Below are 15000 nucleotides of genomic sequence, written 5' to 3'. Positions count from 1 at the left end.
TGATTGTTCACCTGCTGAAGGAACGGATTGAACTGTGTCGCTCTACCGAAACGATCAGAGTATTTATACCGGCACGCTGGTAGCCAACGGCTCCGCATGGTATCTGGTTCCTACTTTCAAATCACGCCGGTCAGTGACTACGCTCGAAACGCCGGTATTACATCAGACAACGTGAGAGGTATTGGAAGGACACCGTGGATTCATCGTCAGTACGAAATCAAACTCGGTATCCCGAAAATGTCCGTATCCCGAAAACATTCTAGAATCCATGCATTCATTCCCCGATATAAATGTGTCATTTACACAAATTTAGTCAACTTATTATAGTATTGTGATTCAAAATATATCTACGATACGCAGAATGTTGAAAATTTTCAAATATTTAATAATCGAAATGTTTTCTGACAATGCGATGCTGGAGGATGTACAAATATTATAAAATCCAGATATAAACATCATCAGAAACATTTGACGATTTTAAGAGCATTTTGTTTTTCATGTACCCGTATTACTCTCTAGAGATCTATACATTTATCAAAGGTATGATAATTTAGATTTAAGTATGCGAAATCGAAATCAATCAATTTTTCAATAAAGTGTAAAATTATTTTAAACTAAAAATAATCTGTTGGTTTGAAAAATTTCCCGCTTTGTAAATAGTGTCAAGCAATAACTCATATTTCTATGTCTCTAAGTTTGATAAGTTTTAGAAAAATGCGTTATACAAGAGACAGCCATCAATTTAATGCCGCAATTGCTAAACCGCAATTTTATCTTATCAATTCACTTAATTTTACAAGTCGTTCAATTAAAATTTCAAAAAGTATCATCATGATACTTATGAATGTATCTAAGTTTGTTGATACTAATCAGATTATAACATTAAATGAAATCATCTAAAATCCCCATTTAATGTTATAATGATTGATCTCAGAAAAGAAAATGATATAAGTTTGAGTCACATAATGTCTTTGGTGATGTGTAATCAATTATTCATCCTATCACTTACTAAGAAATTACTAGCAGTTACTATTTTAAATTGTACAGCAGAATCGATAAAAATCAATTGCTTTGAGATTTGATTATGATCAGTTTACTATTTGTAAAGTAAAAGCTAGTTGATTGGGCTTAGTTTCAATATCCTAAACTGATAGATATGAATTTCAATATGAAACGAAAATGTTTACTGATCTTGGAATGCTTAACATCATCGAATATATTGTACTTTTTGTGCTTATGACATGTAGGCGTCGTGTAAGGATGATCGCAAATTTACAGATTGTCCATTATATTCTACCTTCAAACATAGACGTTCAAAACTCTATCAGAAGGACGAACAAAACGAAAACTTCTGAAAACGAATTCGCGATGTGAGTTTTTGAATTTTCAACATGAATACAATGTTTTGCTTACTAATTTCAAAAGGACAAACAAAAATATATACTCCATCATGACCTTGTATTGTATAATTCATCCTTGCCCGCTTTCCAGTCTAAACGGAATACTAACGTACTATTTTTTTTTTATTAACAAGTGTATTAGACATTAGACATTCAACAAAAACAAAAAAATGACAATTATTTACACCTGCTTGAAGCAGAATCTAAAGTTGGGTACATGTATCACGTTATTATTGTTGCCAATAATAAGGATAATGAAATTTATAAAAAGTTTGCATATGGTGGCCTGTTCTTCATAGCTGTATCCCTGAAGAATAGAGTATTGGAGATCACTGAACTTTAAACTAGAAAGTAAAGCGTCTTAAAGACATTGTAAGATTATTATTCACTAAAACATTAACACATGCGAAAACACATGTGTAAAGCGATTATATCTTTAGAGTGACATTGTACATCTGAAACATGTCCTGTAAAACAATAAGAATGTAAGGATATTCATTCAAGAGAGCTCTCGGACATTTGAGATGAGTACCGTAGAAAATTGCCTACATCTGTGGTTCAATAGAGTTTGGGTAATAGTGTAGGGCAGAATCAGCTGATATGGTAAATTAGGGGTGTTAATTAAAAACAACTGCTTTTCCTTTTACAATTTTTGTATTTGCATCTCTTGCCGATTCTGGCAATCAATACTTCTTCTCATTTTATAACAAATTCGGAATCCGGGAACAATCCTTCTTAGTGGTAGGAAGCGTAAGCTGGGGCAGCGTACGACAGAGCTGGGCTCGAGACGATGGTCTTGGTGGCCAGAGGCGCGGAGTAAGCCAGAGGAGCGGCATAGGACACAGCCGGGCTCGAGACGTAGGTCTTGGCCACTGGAGCGGCATAGGAGATGGTCTTGGCAACCGGAGCGGCGTAAGAGATGGCCGGGCTCGAGACGTAGGTCTTAGCAACCGGAGCGGCGTAAGCGAGGGTTGGCTGAGCAATGACCGTCTTGGTGGCAACCGGAGCGGCGTACGAGATGGTCTTGGCCACTGGAGCGGCGTAAGCGAGGGCTGGCTGAGCAATGACCTTGGTGGCTACCGGGGCAGCAGCGACGACAGTCTTGGCGGCCAGAGGCTCACGGCGGACGACAGCGTTGAATCCGTGGTGTGGGTCAGCAGTGTAGTCGACGGTACGCTTGAAACCATCGGCATCAATCAGGGAGTACGATCCCTGGACCACATCTCCGCTGCGCGACTCCTGCTGGGACTTGGAGTCTCCGGTCAGGGCGTCCGAGATTCCGTACGAGAACGAGTACTGAGGGTTCGGGTCGTACTCATCGTGCTGGGCAGCATAAGCGACCTTGGCGATCGGGGCGGCGGCATAAGCGACCGGGGCGGCGGCCTGGTAGGTCACTGCTGGCGAAGCAATGAGTCCAGCGTGGGCAACGGCCACCAGAGCGGCGAAGGTCACAAACTAATGATACCAAATCGATTAGCAAAATCCCGAATCCAACTAAGACACCTCCGCAGGAAGTGCGCTATGGAGGTTCTTGAAGATAACGTACCTTGAATGCCATGATTGCCAAAGACTTAGATGATTGTTCACCTGCTGAAGGAACGGATTGAACTGTGTCGCTCTACCGAAACGATCAGAGTATTTATACCGGCACGCTGGTAGCCAACGGCTCCGCATGGTATCTGGTTCCTACTTTCAAATCACGCCGGTCAGTGACTACGCTCGAAACGCCGGTATTACATCAGACAACGTGAGAGGTATTGGAAGGACACCGTGGATTCATCGTCAGTACGAAATCAAACTCGGTATCCCGAAAATGTCCGTATCCCGAAAACATTCTAGAATCCATGCATTCATTCCCCGATATAAATGTGTCATTTACACAAATTTAGTCAACTTATTATAGTATTGTGATTCAAAATATATCTACGATACGCAGAATGTTGAAAATTTTCAAATATTTAATAATCGAAATGTTTTCTGACAATGCGATGCTGGAGGATGTACAAATATTATAAAATCCAGATATAAACATCATCAGAAACATTTGACGATTTTAAGAGCATTTTGTTTTTCATGTACCCGTATTACTCTCTAGAGATCTATACATTTATCAAAGGTATGATAATTTAGATTTAAGTATGCGAAATCGAAATCAATCAATTTTTCAATAAAGTGTAAAATTATTTTAAACTAAAAATAATCTGTTGGTTTGAAAAATTTCCCGCTTTGTAAATAGTGTCAAGCAATAACTCATATTTCTATGTCTCTAAGTTTGATAAGTTTTAGAAAAATGCGTTATACAAGAGACAGCCATCAATTTAATGCCGCAATTGCTAAACCGCAATTTTATCTTATCAATTCACTTAATTTTACAAGTCGTTCAATTAAAATTTCAAAAAGTATCATCATGATACTTATGAATGTATCTAAGTTTGTTGATACTAATCAGATTATAACATTAAATGAAATCATCTAAAATCCCCATTTAATGTTATAATGATTGATCTCAGAAAAGAAAATGATATAAGTTTGAGTCACATAATGTCTTTGGTGATGTGTAATCAATTATTCATCCTATCACTTACTAAGAAATTACTAGCAGTTACTATTTTAAATTGTACAGCAGAATCGATAAAAATCAATTGCTTTGAGATTTGATTATGATCAGTTTACTATTTGTAAAGTAAAAGCTAGTTGATTGGGCTTAGTTTCAATATCCTAAACTGATAGATATGAATTTCAATATGAAACGAAAATGTTTACTGATCTTGGAATGCTTAACATCATCGAATATATTGTACTTTTTGTGCTTATGACATGTAGGCGTCGTGTAAGGATGATCGCAAATTTACAGATTGTCCATTATATTCTACCTTCAAACATAGACGTTCAAAACTCTATCAGAAGGACGAACAAAACGAAAACTTCTGAAAACGAATTCGCGATGTGAGTTTTTGAATTTTCAACATGAATACAATGTTTTGCTTACTAATTTCAAAAGGACAAACAAAAATATATACTCCATCATGACCTTGTATTGTATAATTCATCCTTGCCCGCTTTCCAGTCTAAACGGAATACTAACGTACTATTTTTTTTTTATTAACAAGTGTATTAGACATTAGACATTCAACAAAAACAAAAAAATGACAATTATTTACACCTGCTTGAAGCAGAATCTAAAGTTGGGTACATGTATCACGTTATTATTGTTGCCAATAATAAGGATAATGAAATTTATAAAAAGTTTGCATATGGTGGCCTGTTCTTCATAGCTGTATCCCTGAAGAATAGAGTATTGGAGATCACTGAACTTTAAACTAGAAAGTAAAGCGTCTTAAAGACATTGTAAGATTATTATTCACTAAAACATTAACACATGCGAAAACACATGTGTAAAGCGATTATATCTTTAGAGTGACATTGTACATCTGAAACATGTCCTGTAAAACAATAAGAATGTAAGGATATTCATTCAAGAGAGCTCTCGGACATTTGAGATGAGTACCGTAGAAAATTGCCTACATCTGTGGTTCAATAGAGTTTGGGTAATAGTGTAGGGCAGAATCAGCTGATATGGTAAATTAGGGGTGTTAATTAAAAACAACTGCTTTTCCTTTTACAATTTTTGTATTTGCATCTCTTGCCGATTCTGGCAATCAATACTTCTTCTCATTTTATAACAAATTCGGAATCCGGGAACAATCCTTCTTAGTGGTAGGAAGCGTAAGCTGGGGCAGCGTACGACAGAGCTGGGCTCGAGACGATGGTCTTGGTGGCCAGAGGCGCGGAGTAAGCCAGAGGAGCGGCATAGGACACAGCCGGGCTCGAGACGTAGGTCTTGGCCACTGGAGCGGCATAGGAGATGGTCTTGGCAACCGGAGCGGCGTAAGAGATGGCCGGGCTCGAGACGTAGGTCTTAGCAACCGGAGCGGCGTAAGCGAGGGTTGGCTGAGCAATGACCGTCTTGGTGGCAACCGGAGCGGCGTACGAGATGGTCTTGGCCACTGGAGCGGCGTAAGCGAGGGCTGGCTGAGCAATGACCTTGGTGGCTACCGGGGCAGCAGCGACGACAGTCTTGGCGGCCAGAGGCTCACGGCGGACGACAGCGTTGAATCCGTGGTGTGGGTCAGCAGTGTAGTCGACGGTACGCTTGAAACCATCGGCATCAATCAGGGAGTACGATCCCTGGACCACATCTCCGCTGCGCGACTCCTGCTGGGACTTGGAGTCTCCGGTCAGGGCGTCCGAGATTCCGTACGAGAACGAGTACTGAGGGTTCGGGTCGTACTCATCGTGCTGGGCAGCATAAGCGACCTTGGCGATCGGGGCGGCGGCATAAGCGACCGGGGCGGCGGCCTGGTAGGTCACTGCTGGCGAAGCAATGAGTCCAGCGTGGGCAACGGCCACCAGAGCGGCGAAGGTCACAAACTAATGATACCAAATCGATTAGCAAAATCCCGAATCCAACTAAGACACCTCCGCAGGAAGTGCGCTATGGAGGTTCTTGAAGATAACGTACCTTGAATGCCATGATTGCCAAAGACTTAGATGATTGTTCACCTGCTGAAGGAACGGATTGAACTGTGTCGCTCTACCGAAACGATCAGAGTATTTATACCGGCACGCTGGTAGCCAACGGCTCCGCATGGTATCTGGTTCCTACTTTCAAATCACGCCGGTCAGTGACTACGCTCGAAACGCCGGTATTACATCAGACAACGTGAGAGGTATTGGAAGGACACCGTGGATTCATCGTCAGTACGAAATCAAACTCGGTATCCCGAAAATGTCCGTATCCCGAAAACATTCTAGAATCCATGCATTCATTCCCCGATATAAATGTGTCATTTACACAAATTTAGTCAACTTATTATAGTATTGTGATTCAAAATATATCTACGATACGCAGAATGTTGAAAATTTTCAAATATTTAATAATCGAAATGTTTTCTGACAATGCGATGCTGGAGGATGTACAAATATTATAAAATCCAGATATAAACATCATCAGAAACATTTGACGATTTTAAGAGCATTTTGTTTTTCATGTACCCGTATTACTCTCTAGAGATCTATACATTTATCAAAGGTATGATAATTTAGATTTAAGTATGCGAAATCGAAATCAATCAATTTTTCAATAAAGTGTAAAATTATTTTAAACTAAAAATAATCTGTTGGTTTGAAAAATTTCCCGCTTTGTAAATAGTGTCAAGCAATAACTCATATTTCTATGTCTCTAAGTTTGATAAGTTTTAGAAAAATGCGTTATACAAGAGACAGCCATCAATTTAATGCCGCAATTGCTAAACCGCAATTTTATCTTATCAATTCACTTAATTTTACAAGTCGTTCAATTAAAATTTCAAAAAGTATCATCATGATACTTATGAATGTATCTAAGTTTGTTGATACTAATCAGATTATAACATTAAATGAAATCATCTAAAATCCCCATTTAATGTTATAATGATTGATCTCAGAAAAGAAAATGATATAAGTTTGAGTCACATAATGTCTTTGGTGATGTGTAATCAATTATTCATCCTATCACTTACTAAGAAATTACTAGCAGTTACTATTTTAAATTGTACAGCAGAATCGATAAAAATCAATTGCTTTGAGATTTGATTATGATCAGTTTACTATTTGTAAAGTAAAAGCTAGTTGATTGGGCTTAGTTTCAATATCCTAAACTGATAGATATGAATTTCAATATGAAACGAAAATGTTTACTGATCTTGGAATGCTTAACATCATCGAATATATTGTACTTTTTGTGCTTATGACATGTAGGCGTCGTGTAAGGATGATCGCAAATTTACAGATTGTCCATTATATTCTACCTTCAAACATAGACGTTCAAAACTCTATCAGAAGGACGAACAAAACGAAAACTTCTGAAAACGAATTCGCGATGTGAGTTTTTGAATTTTCAACATGAATACAATGTTTTGCTTACTAATTTCAAAAGGACAAACAAAAATATATACTCCATCATGACCTTGTATTGTATAATTCATCCTTGCCCGCTTTCCAGTCTAAACGGAATACTAACGTACTATTTTTTTTTTATTAACAAGTGTATTAGACATTAGACATTCAACAAAAACAAAAAAATGACAATTATTTACACCTGCTTGAAGCAGAATCTAAAGTTGGGTACATGTATCACGTTATTATTGTTGCCAATAATAAGGATAATGAAATTTATAAAAAGTTTGCATATGGTGGCCTGTTCTTCATAGCTGTATCCCTGAAGAATAGAGTATTGGAGATCACTGAACTTTAAACTAGAAAGTAAAGCGTCTTAAAGACATTGTAAGATTATTATTCACTAAAACATTAACACATGCGAAAACACATGTGTAAAGCGATTATATCTTTAGAGTGACATTGTACATCTGAAACATGTCCTGTAAAACAATAAGAATGTAAGGATATTCATTCAAGAGAGCTCTCGGACATTTGAGATGAGTACCGTAGAAAATTGCCTACATCTGTGGTTCAATAGAGTTTGGGTAATAGTGTAGGGCAGAATCAGCTGATATGGTAAATTAGGGGTGTTAATTAAAAACAACTGCTTTTCCTTTTACAATTTTTGTATTTGCATCTCTTGCCGATTCTGGCAATCAATACTTCTTCTCATTTTATAACAAATTCGGAATCCGGGAACAATCCTTCTTAGTGGTAGGAAGCGTAAGCTGGGGCAGCGTACGACAGAGCTGGGCTCGAGACGATGGTCTTGGTGGCCAGAGGCGCGGAGTAAGCCAGAGGAGCGGCATAGGACACAGCCGGGCTCGAGACGTAGGTCTTGGCCACTGGAGCGGCATAGGAGATGGTCTTGGCAACCGGAGCGGCGTAAGAGATGGCCGGGCTCGAGACGTAGGTCTTAGCAACCGGAGCGGCGTAAGCGAGGGTTGGCTGAGCAATGACCGTCTTGGTGGCAACCGGAGCGGCGTACGAGATGGTCTTGGCCACTGGAGCGGCGTAAGCGAGGGCTGGCTGAGCAATGACCTTGGTGGCTACCGGGGCAGCAGCGACGACAGTCTTGGCGGCCAGAGGCTCACGGCGGACGACAGCGTTGAATCCGTGGTGTGGGTCAGCAGTGTAGTCGACGGTACGCTTGAAACCATCGGCATCAATCAGGGAGTACGATCCCTGGACCACATCTCCGCTGCGCGACTCCTGCTGGGACTTGGAGTCTCCGGTCAGGGCGTCCGAGATTCCGTACGAGAACGAGTACTGAGGGTTCGGGTCGTACTCATCGTGCTGGGCAGCATAAGCGACCTTGGCGATCGGGGCGGCGGCATAAGCGACCGGGGCGGCGGCCTGGTAGGTCACTGCTGGCGAAGCAATGAGTCCAGCGTGGGCAACGGCCACCAGAGCGGCGAAGGTCACAAACTAATGATACCAAATCGATTAGCAAAATCCCGAATCCAACTAAAACACCTCCGCAGGAAGTGCGCTATGGAGGTTCTTGAAGATAACGTACCTTGAATGCCATGATTGCCAAAGACTTAGATGATTGTTCACCTGCTGAAGGAACGGATTGAACTGTGTCGCTCTACCGAAACGATCAGAGTATTTATACCGGCACGCTGGAAGCCAACGGCTCCGCATGGTATCTTGTTCCTACTTTCAGATCACGCCGGTCAGTTACTACGCTCGAGTCGCCGGTATTACATCAGAAAACGAATGAGAGTTCAGTGTGGGAAGGATATCGTTGGTTAACATTTTCGACCGGAACGGAATCGGGCACCCCACCCCATTAAAATAATGGCTGCAAAGCAGAACATTTAACATTACTTCTTCGCCATATTCGTTAAAACATGGACATTTAATGACCCCGACTAGCCGTTGCGAAATTCGAAACACTATTGTGTGGACCTCTCGGTGACAGTTTAAGTCTTATTCGCGGTTCATTAGTTTGAGTCCAGAATATTAAATGGATATGGTATAAGGTCAAGGTGCTAGCATTTAGTTATAGACTAGTTTTATAATAATTAAACATTTGAAATCGTTTCTTAAAATTTACCTAAAAGTCGCGGACTGAAACAAAAGGGTGCAAATATTGCAGGTTGTCATAGGCATGAGAGTGTTATTTGAATTAAGATTCGAAGCTGTTCATGTCCATCGGTTTTGCAAAAGGTTAAGGTATTTAATCTTTCGATAAAACAATATTTGATGCGATATCCACCAGCTTGCAGTTTTTGCGTGTATTTGTTAGATTATTTGATTATGTGGTACCAAACAATGCATACGGATTCACACAAATCGCTCCATTTTCGTGTTTCCATCATTAACATTAAATCAAAACGTACATTTGAGTCCATATAAAAACACAGAATAAAGCCCAAATTATCTAATCCGTTACATGTACAGCTTTGGAACATATACTTTAATCGTGAATATAACAAACGGCATTAACATATGGCTTCCCCTCCCTTAAAGCTTGGAACAGTTAATACTTGGCCGCACAAAATAGGTCATATCTAAGCCAAAAAATGGCGTATGAAGAAAAGAAAGGTGTCATTTTGTAGGTTTTCTTATTGCCTTTAATAAGAAATATTGATGCAAATTATTCATTAGTTTTTTATATGACTTTTTCAACTTTTACTTTGACGTCACCCAAAAAAGTTTGCACAGTACTGTAGGTCACATTATTTGCCCTCTTGTTGCACATCACCCTCATTTCAGTTGGTTTTTATACATTTCTGATATTATTTTTAAGTTTCCTTGTGATAATCGTCCAATAGAAATCGAAGGAACGAAAATCCGGACATTTTTGTGTATTGATAGTTTTCCCTATAAAATCGATCTATTTGAATACAAAAAATTAACGCCATACCTTCGGCAAGAATAGCTACCTAAATCATGCCTAACTTACACAGGATCGTTGGTGGACGAAGGAAGAACAAAATCCTTTTCTGTAGACACTCTTTTCTCGCACAAATTTCGAATGAACATTACCCCAATGCTGAAAACATTTGATTTGTCGCCACATTGTCAAATCCCATGCCAAATCATCATGTTATGGGCAAATTAATCTCCGTAAAGAAACCAAACCCTTCCTAAACAACTCCCTCAATGATTGGCAAAGCAAATTTTTTGCCCGGTATTTTTTTAAATGCATTTTTACGTTTGTTGCACCGTCCATCGAAATGCATGGTTTGAATTCGATCAACACTTGTTCGTACAGCTGCCTAGCACGGATTTGAGCAATCAAGCTGTGCTCTAGCGTCCTATTTGGCTATTTTCTTTTATGACCCTAGCTTTTATGACCCTAAAATTTCTTTTAAAAATATTTCCTGAACTGTTATGTCGACTGTCTTGAGTTTTTCTTTGTGGAATCACGCTGAGAGATCCCAGGAGTGTTGATTCAATTTTGTTTGCAGAATCGGGGATTCGTTACACTTTTCGGCTGTTTTATTTTCCTAGAATCAAGGTAAAAGTCCCCTCCTAACGTCTACATATGGTATTTTGAGTTGAGTTTGAAAATTTCAAGACTTTCGCGGTGTTTTCTCCAGCCAAATCCAATTTTTACAATGAGTGTGCAGATTTTTTTTTCTCCCTTTGCGTTCCATCGGCGATAACTTTTGAAGGCATAGATCAATTTTGACAAAAAATTTACCACTAAATAAACAGACTATAATGATTAAAACGCTGTCAACGGAATGACAAAGTGACCACTAGGCGCGCTGCAATGATTAAACAAAAGCGGCCAAATATTAACTGTTCCAAGCTTTAAATATGTTTAAAAAACACAAACTGCAAGTATTGCAGTAATTCATGACAATCTGCAAGTACTCATGTCAATCAATCGATTTTTTTTTCATCATCATAATCCGAGTTTTTTTTTCATTCTTTCCAGACACATTTGTTCTATGAAGAACCATTTATCGTTGCGGTAAACACCGGAGGAAAAAGAAGCGTACGATCATACGATCCGCTACACTTTTTCAACGTTGTGCAGCAATAGCATAAACTTAATCGATGAGCAGCACTTTGCTTAAAAGCAACGCATGCTTGGAATAGTGCGTTTTTCGGAAATTTCGAACAAGAATCCGATAATGATAAACATACTTTACGGCCATTTAGAAAGGTTTGCTTTTAGTATACATAACAGTACAAACATTAAAATGAGCAATTTAAACCGATAGTTACTGATGATGATTGTGATGATGATTAGTACCACCTCTTACTCCTACACTGAGAAGGACAAATTTATCGATAAATTTACAAATTTATTGATCGATAAAACAATAATTTCTACGAAAGCTGGCATTGGAAAATAAATTGAACAAAGTGCGTAGAACGCTTACATCGTTCATCTCCATTTGCATCCCAACGGCATCATGTTATTCAAAACCAATCGAAACCCCTTTCGTAAACTGTTTAAGACGGATGAATTCAAGAACAATAAAATAAGGTGTGGCTTATTTGTATTTGTTTCTTCGTTTTTCGAAGTAATAAATATCGTGCATCACTTCATAACAAATTCGGAATCCGGGAACTGTTCAATTTAGTGGTAGGAAGCGTAAGCTGGGGCAGCGTACGACACAGCTGGGCTCGAGACGATGGTCTTGGTGGCCAGAGGAGCGGAGTATTGCAGAGGAGCGGCATAGGACACAGCAGGGCTCGAGACGTAGGTCTTGGCCACTGGAGCGGCATAGGAGATGGCCGGGCTCGAGACGATGGTCTTGGTGGCCAGAGGAGCGGAGTATTGCAGAGGAGCGGCATAGGACACAGCCGGGCTCGAGACGTAGGTCTTGGCAACCGGAGCGGCGTACGAGATGGTCTTGGCCACTGGAGCGGCGTAAGCGAGGGATGGCTGAGCAATGACCTTGGTGGCTACCGGGGCAGCAGCGACAACAGTCTTGGCGGCCAGAGGCTCACGGCGGACGACAGCGTTGAATCCGTGGTGTGGGTCAGCAGTGTAGTCGACGGTACGCTTGAAACCATCGGCATCAATCAGGGAGTACGATCCCTGGACAACATCTCCGCTGCGCGACTCCTGCTGGGACTTGGAGTCTCCGGTCAGGGCGTCCGAGATACCGTACGAGTACGAGTACTGAGGGTTCGGGTCGTACTCCTCGTGCTGGGCAGCATAAGCGACCTTGGCGATCGGGGCGGCGGCATAAGCGACCGGGGCGGCGGCCTGGTAGGTCACTGCTGGCGAAGCAATGAGTCCAGCTTGGGCGACGGCCACGACAGCGGCGAAAGTCAGGAACTGTGGGTATCATCGAAATCGGTGGATTGTTTGTCAATCTGCCCGCTATTACACCTTTCCACGAAGCTCTTACCTTGAAGGCCATTTTGGATATGTTGGAATTGGAGTTGCTGTTCACAGTACCAAGGATTCAATCGAACTGTGATGTGATCGGCACGACTGCACCAATTTATACGAAGTGCTGCCCCCAATGCAGTGCTTCAAAGACAAGTTTTCCGGTTTCTTCCACCGCACTCCGTCCTACTCCGGTCGGGATTTCGCTGCCAAACCGCTGCCGAGCTTGAACTTGGGTTCGTTGCCTTCACTTTTGAAAAAAGGCGTTACTAAAAGGTCACATTCGTGCGTTCTTGCTCGAATTGTTCGTTCAGCAGTTTAAGGTCTTTACGTCGGATGAAAAATGCTCACCGTCGTTCCGCTTCTGATCAATTTAATTTAATTGTATTTGGTTTGCTATTCGGGGATCACGTTGATAAACATAATTTAATCCTTTAACATACTACACTTAAAAAGAAAAAAATCAATAGTTTAAACATTGACTTAGCTGAATTTCAACGAAGAAACTCCTGTGTCCACTTAGCTGGTGTTGTCGGTGGCGGATTCAATGCTCTCGTTAGCACTGGCCTTCACCGACGCTCTGCAACGAGTTCTGCTTTATCCATCTTCGCACATTCTTGTGACGATACACTTTCATTTTCGTTCTTAGTTGAGCCTGACCTTGATATTATGCAACGGGATGGGCGTCGCAACGAGCCGGCATCCGGAAACAGGATGACCATGCTTGGATGCGACACCGCAAACCACTTCAGATGTGCGCTCTTATAAATAAGGATGTATTTTTAGAATGGGATTTCTGGTTAGCCTTTTGGCGTTGGCATTATCTGCGAAGTAATGTGCTCGTAATTTTTAGCATAAGGCATGTCACCTCAAATATGCTCCAACAACTTGAACAACTTTTTCAAATAGCTCCCAACGGCTATTGATTGATCAACGATCGCTTGCTTCCGTGAGACAGGCGGGTGCGTGTGTGTCACTTGACGTGTGTGTTAATGAAATTCCTTTCACCGCGCCCTTGACGCCGTGGTCCGGATTGTGAAGCATTAGACCACAGCATCCCTCGCAGCACCTTGACCGAGGCCCTGAAAGACTCCCAAATGAACGCTACCCCACGGCTACGGTACGACTGCAGCGCACGGCAGCAACGGGCTGATGGGTCTGAACGAATTTACTTCCTTTTTCGCAGCAGCAGCAGCAGCAGCAGCAGCAGTAACGTTTAGGGAGGCCTCCGCTTTCGGTTAACCACGATAGGGGACGCACGTACGCGAGCTGATTAACCTGCGATGTTGATCGGCTGGCAAGGGTGGCCACCATAGGCAGAACATGTGAACAAGGGATCCGGATGGAATTTGCAGACGCCCAGCAGATCGTGCCAGTACCGCCGCAGCACCGAAACCGGTTCCAGCAGCACAACCTTCCCCCGGGGCAAGTCTGCCACGTACCAGCCGCTTTTGGGTTACCGCGATTGACAATACGGCTGACGCACGGTCAAGGGAATTACGGATCATGGGATCAAATGTTCGGTTTGCCAGCGAGATCATCTGACCTGATTCAGTGAGCTGACAAGACCCATGGCACCGCTCGCCACGTGAACTCTACAGAAGCGGCAGCCTTCTGCCTTCTATGTTCTAATCTGTGACGTTCCACCCCTCCCTTAGCTCTCGCGAACATTTTGTAGAGGTATTTGAACTCTGTCGAGGTTGTAACAGACGTGGAATGCTGCGGAGCCTAACAATCTAACAGCTTCCACAATTCACATTAGTCGGATCACTTTTATTCGCCTTGAAATGTTGCTGGAATATAACACAACATTAAAGTTGAAGCAGCGCTCAAGCAGATCAGCGTGAAGTCAGCTTCAGTTAGCAAATCGTAACACGGACACTGGGTTGTCCGGCAATGACAACGACGTCCTGTCTCTTCAAAAAAAAGGAGCAGAGAGAGCTGCAAATTCGCTGGCAATTGCACGATTTCAACGCAATCAACGTACAATCATGAAAAACGAATTTAACGATGATGAGAAAGATGAACCTGATAAGCCTCGTTGGTTGCCTTGGCCTTGGTGATATGATCCAATGAATCTAATGAGCGGCTTCACCACGGGACACACCACGACCATAGCGGCTCATTAGAGAGATGGCTCAACCGTATCGCTGCAAGTAACGAGCAAGGATCAAAATAAGTACTAAAGCATCACAGCACCATAACAGTGTGCAACAATTTCGTTTGCATAGCAAACGATTTTTTTCCCTTTCTCTCTTGCGCCCCGGTACCGGAAGTGAGGCCGATATTGGCACTAACCGACGACAGGAC

At 41.6% G+C, this 15000-nt stretch overlaps 2 protein-coding genes across 6 annotated transcripts in view; both read right to left on the bottom strand.

Annotated features, from left to right (window-relative positions):
- The window catches only part of LOC125950672 (papilin), a 63065-nt gene that overhangs the window by 30306 nt on the left and 17759 nt on the right, over positions 1–15000 (bottom strand). The gene's annotated exons all lie outside the window — the stretch shown is intronic.
- On the bottom strand, positions 1979–12810 carry LOC125950683 (uncharacterized). Its single transcript, XM_049678895.1, has 5 exons — positions 12710–12810; positions 11940–12636; positions 8340–8761; positions 5116–5444; positions 1979–2781 (listed from the first exon to the last, which is right to left on the bottom strand). The coding sequence occupies exons 1-5, from the start codon at positions 12719–12721 to the stop codon at positions 2136–2138; spliced, it is 2106 nt and encodes a 701-aa protein (XP_049534852.1). The 5' UTR covers positions 12722–12810; the 3' UTR covers positions 1979–2135.

The sequence above is a fragment of the Anopheles darlingi genome, chromosome 2 (genome assembly GCF_943734745.1).
Source record: "Anopheles darlingi chromosome 2, idAnoDarlMG_H_01, whole genome shotgun sequence".
Lineage (NCBI taxonomy): Eukaryota > Metazoa > Arthropoda > Insecta > Diptera > Culicidae > Anopheles > Anopheles darlingi.
Note: the sequence above shows the minus strand (reverse complement) of the source record. Positions and strands in the feature narration are given on the sequence as shown.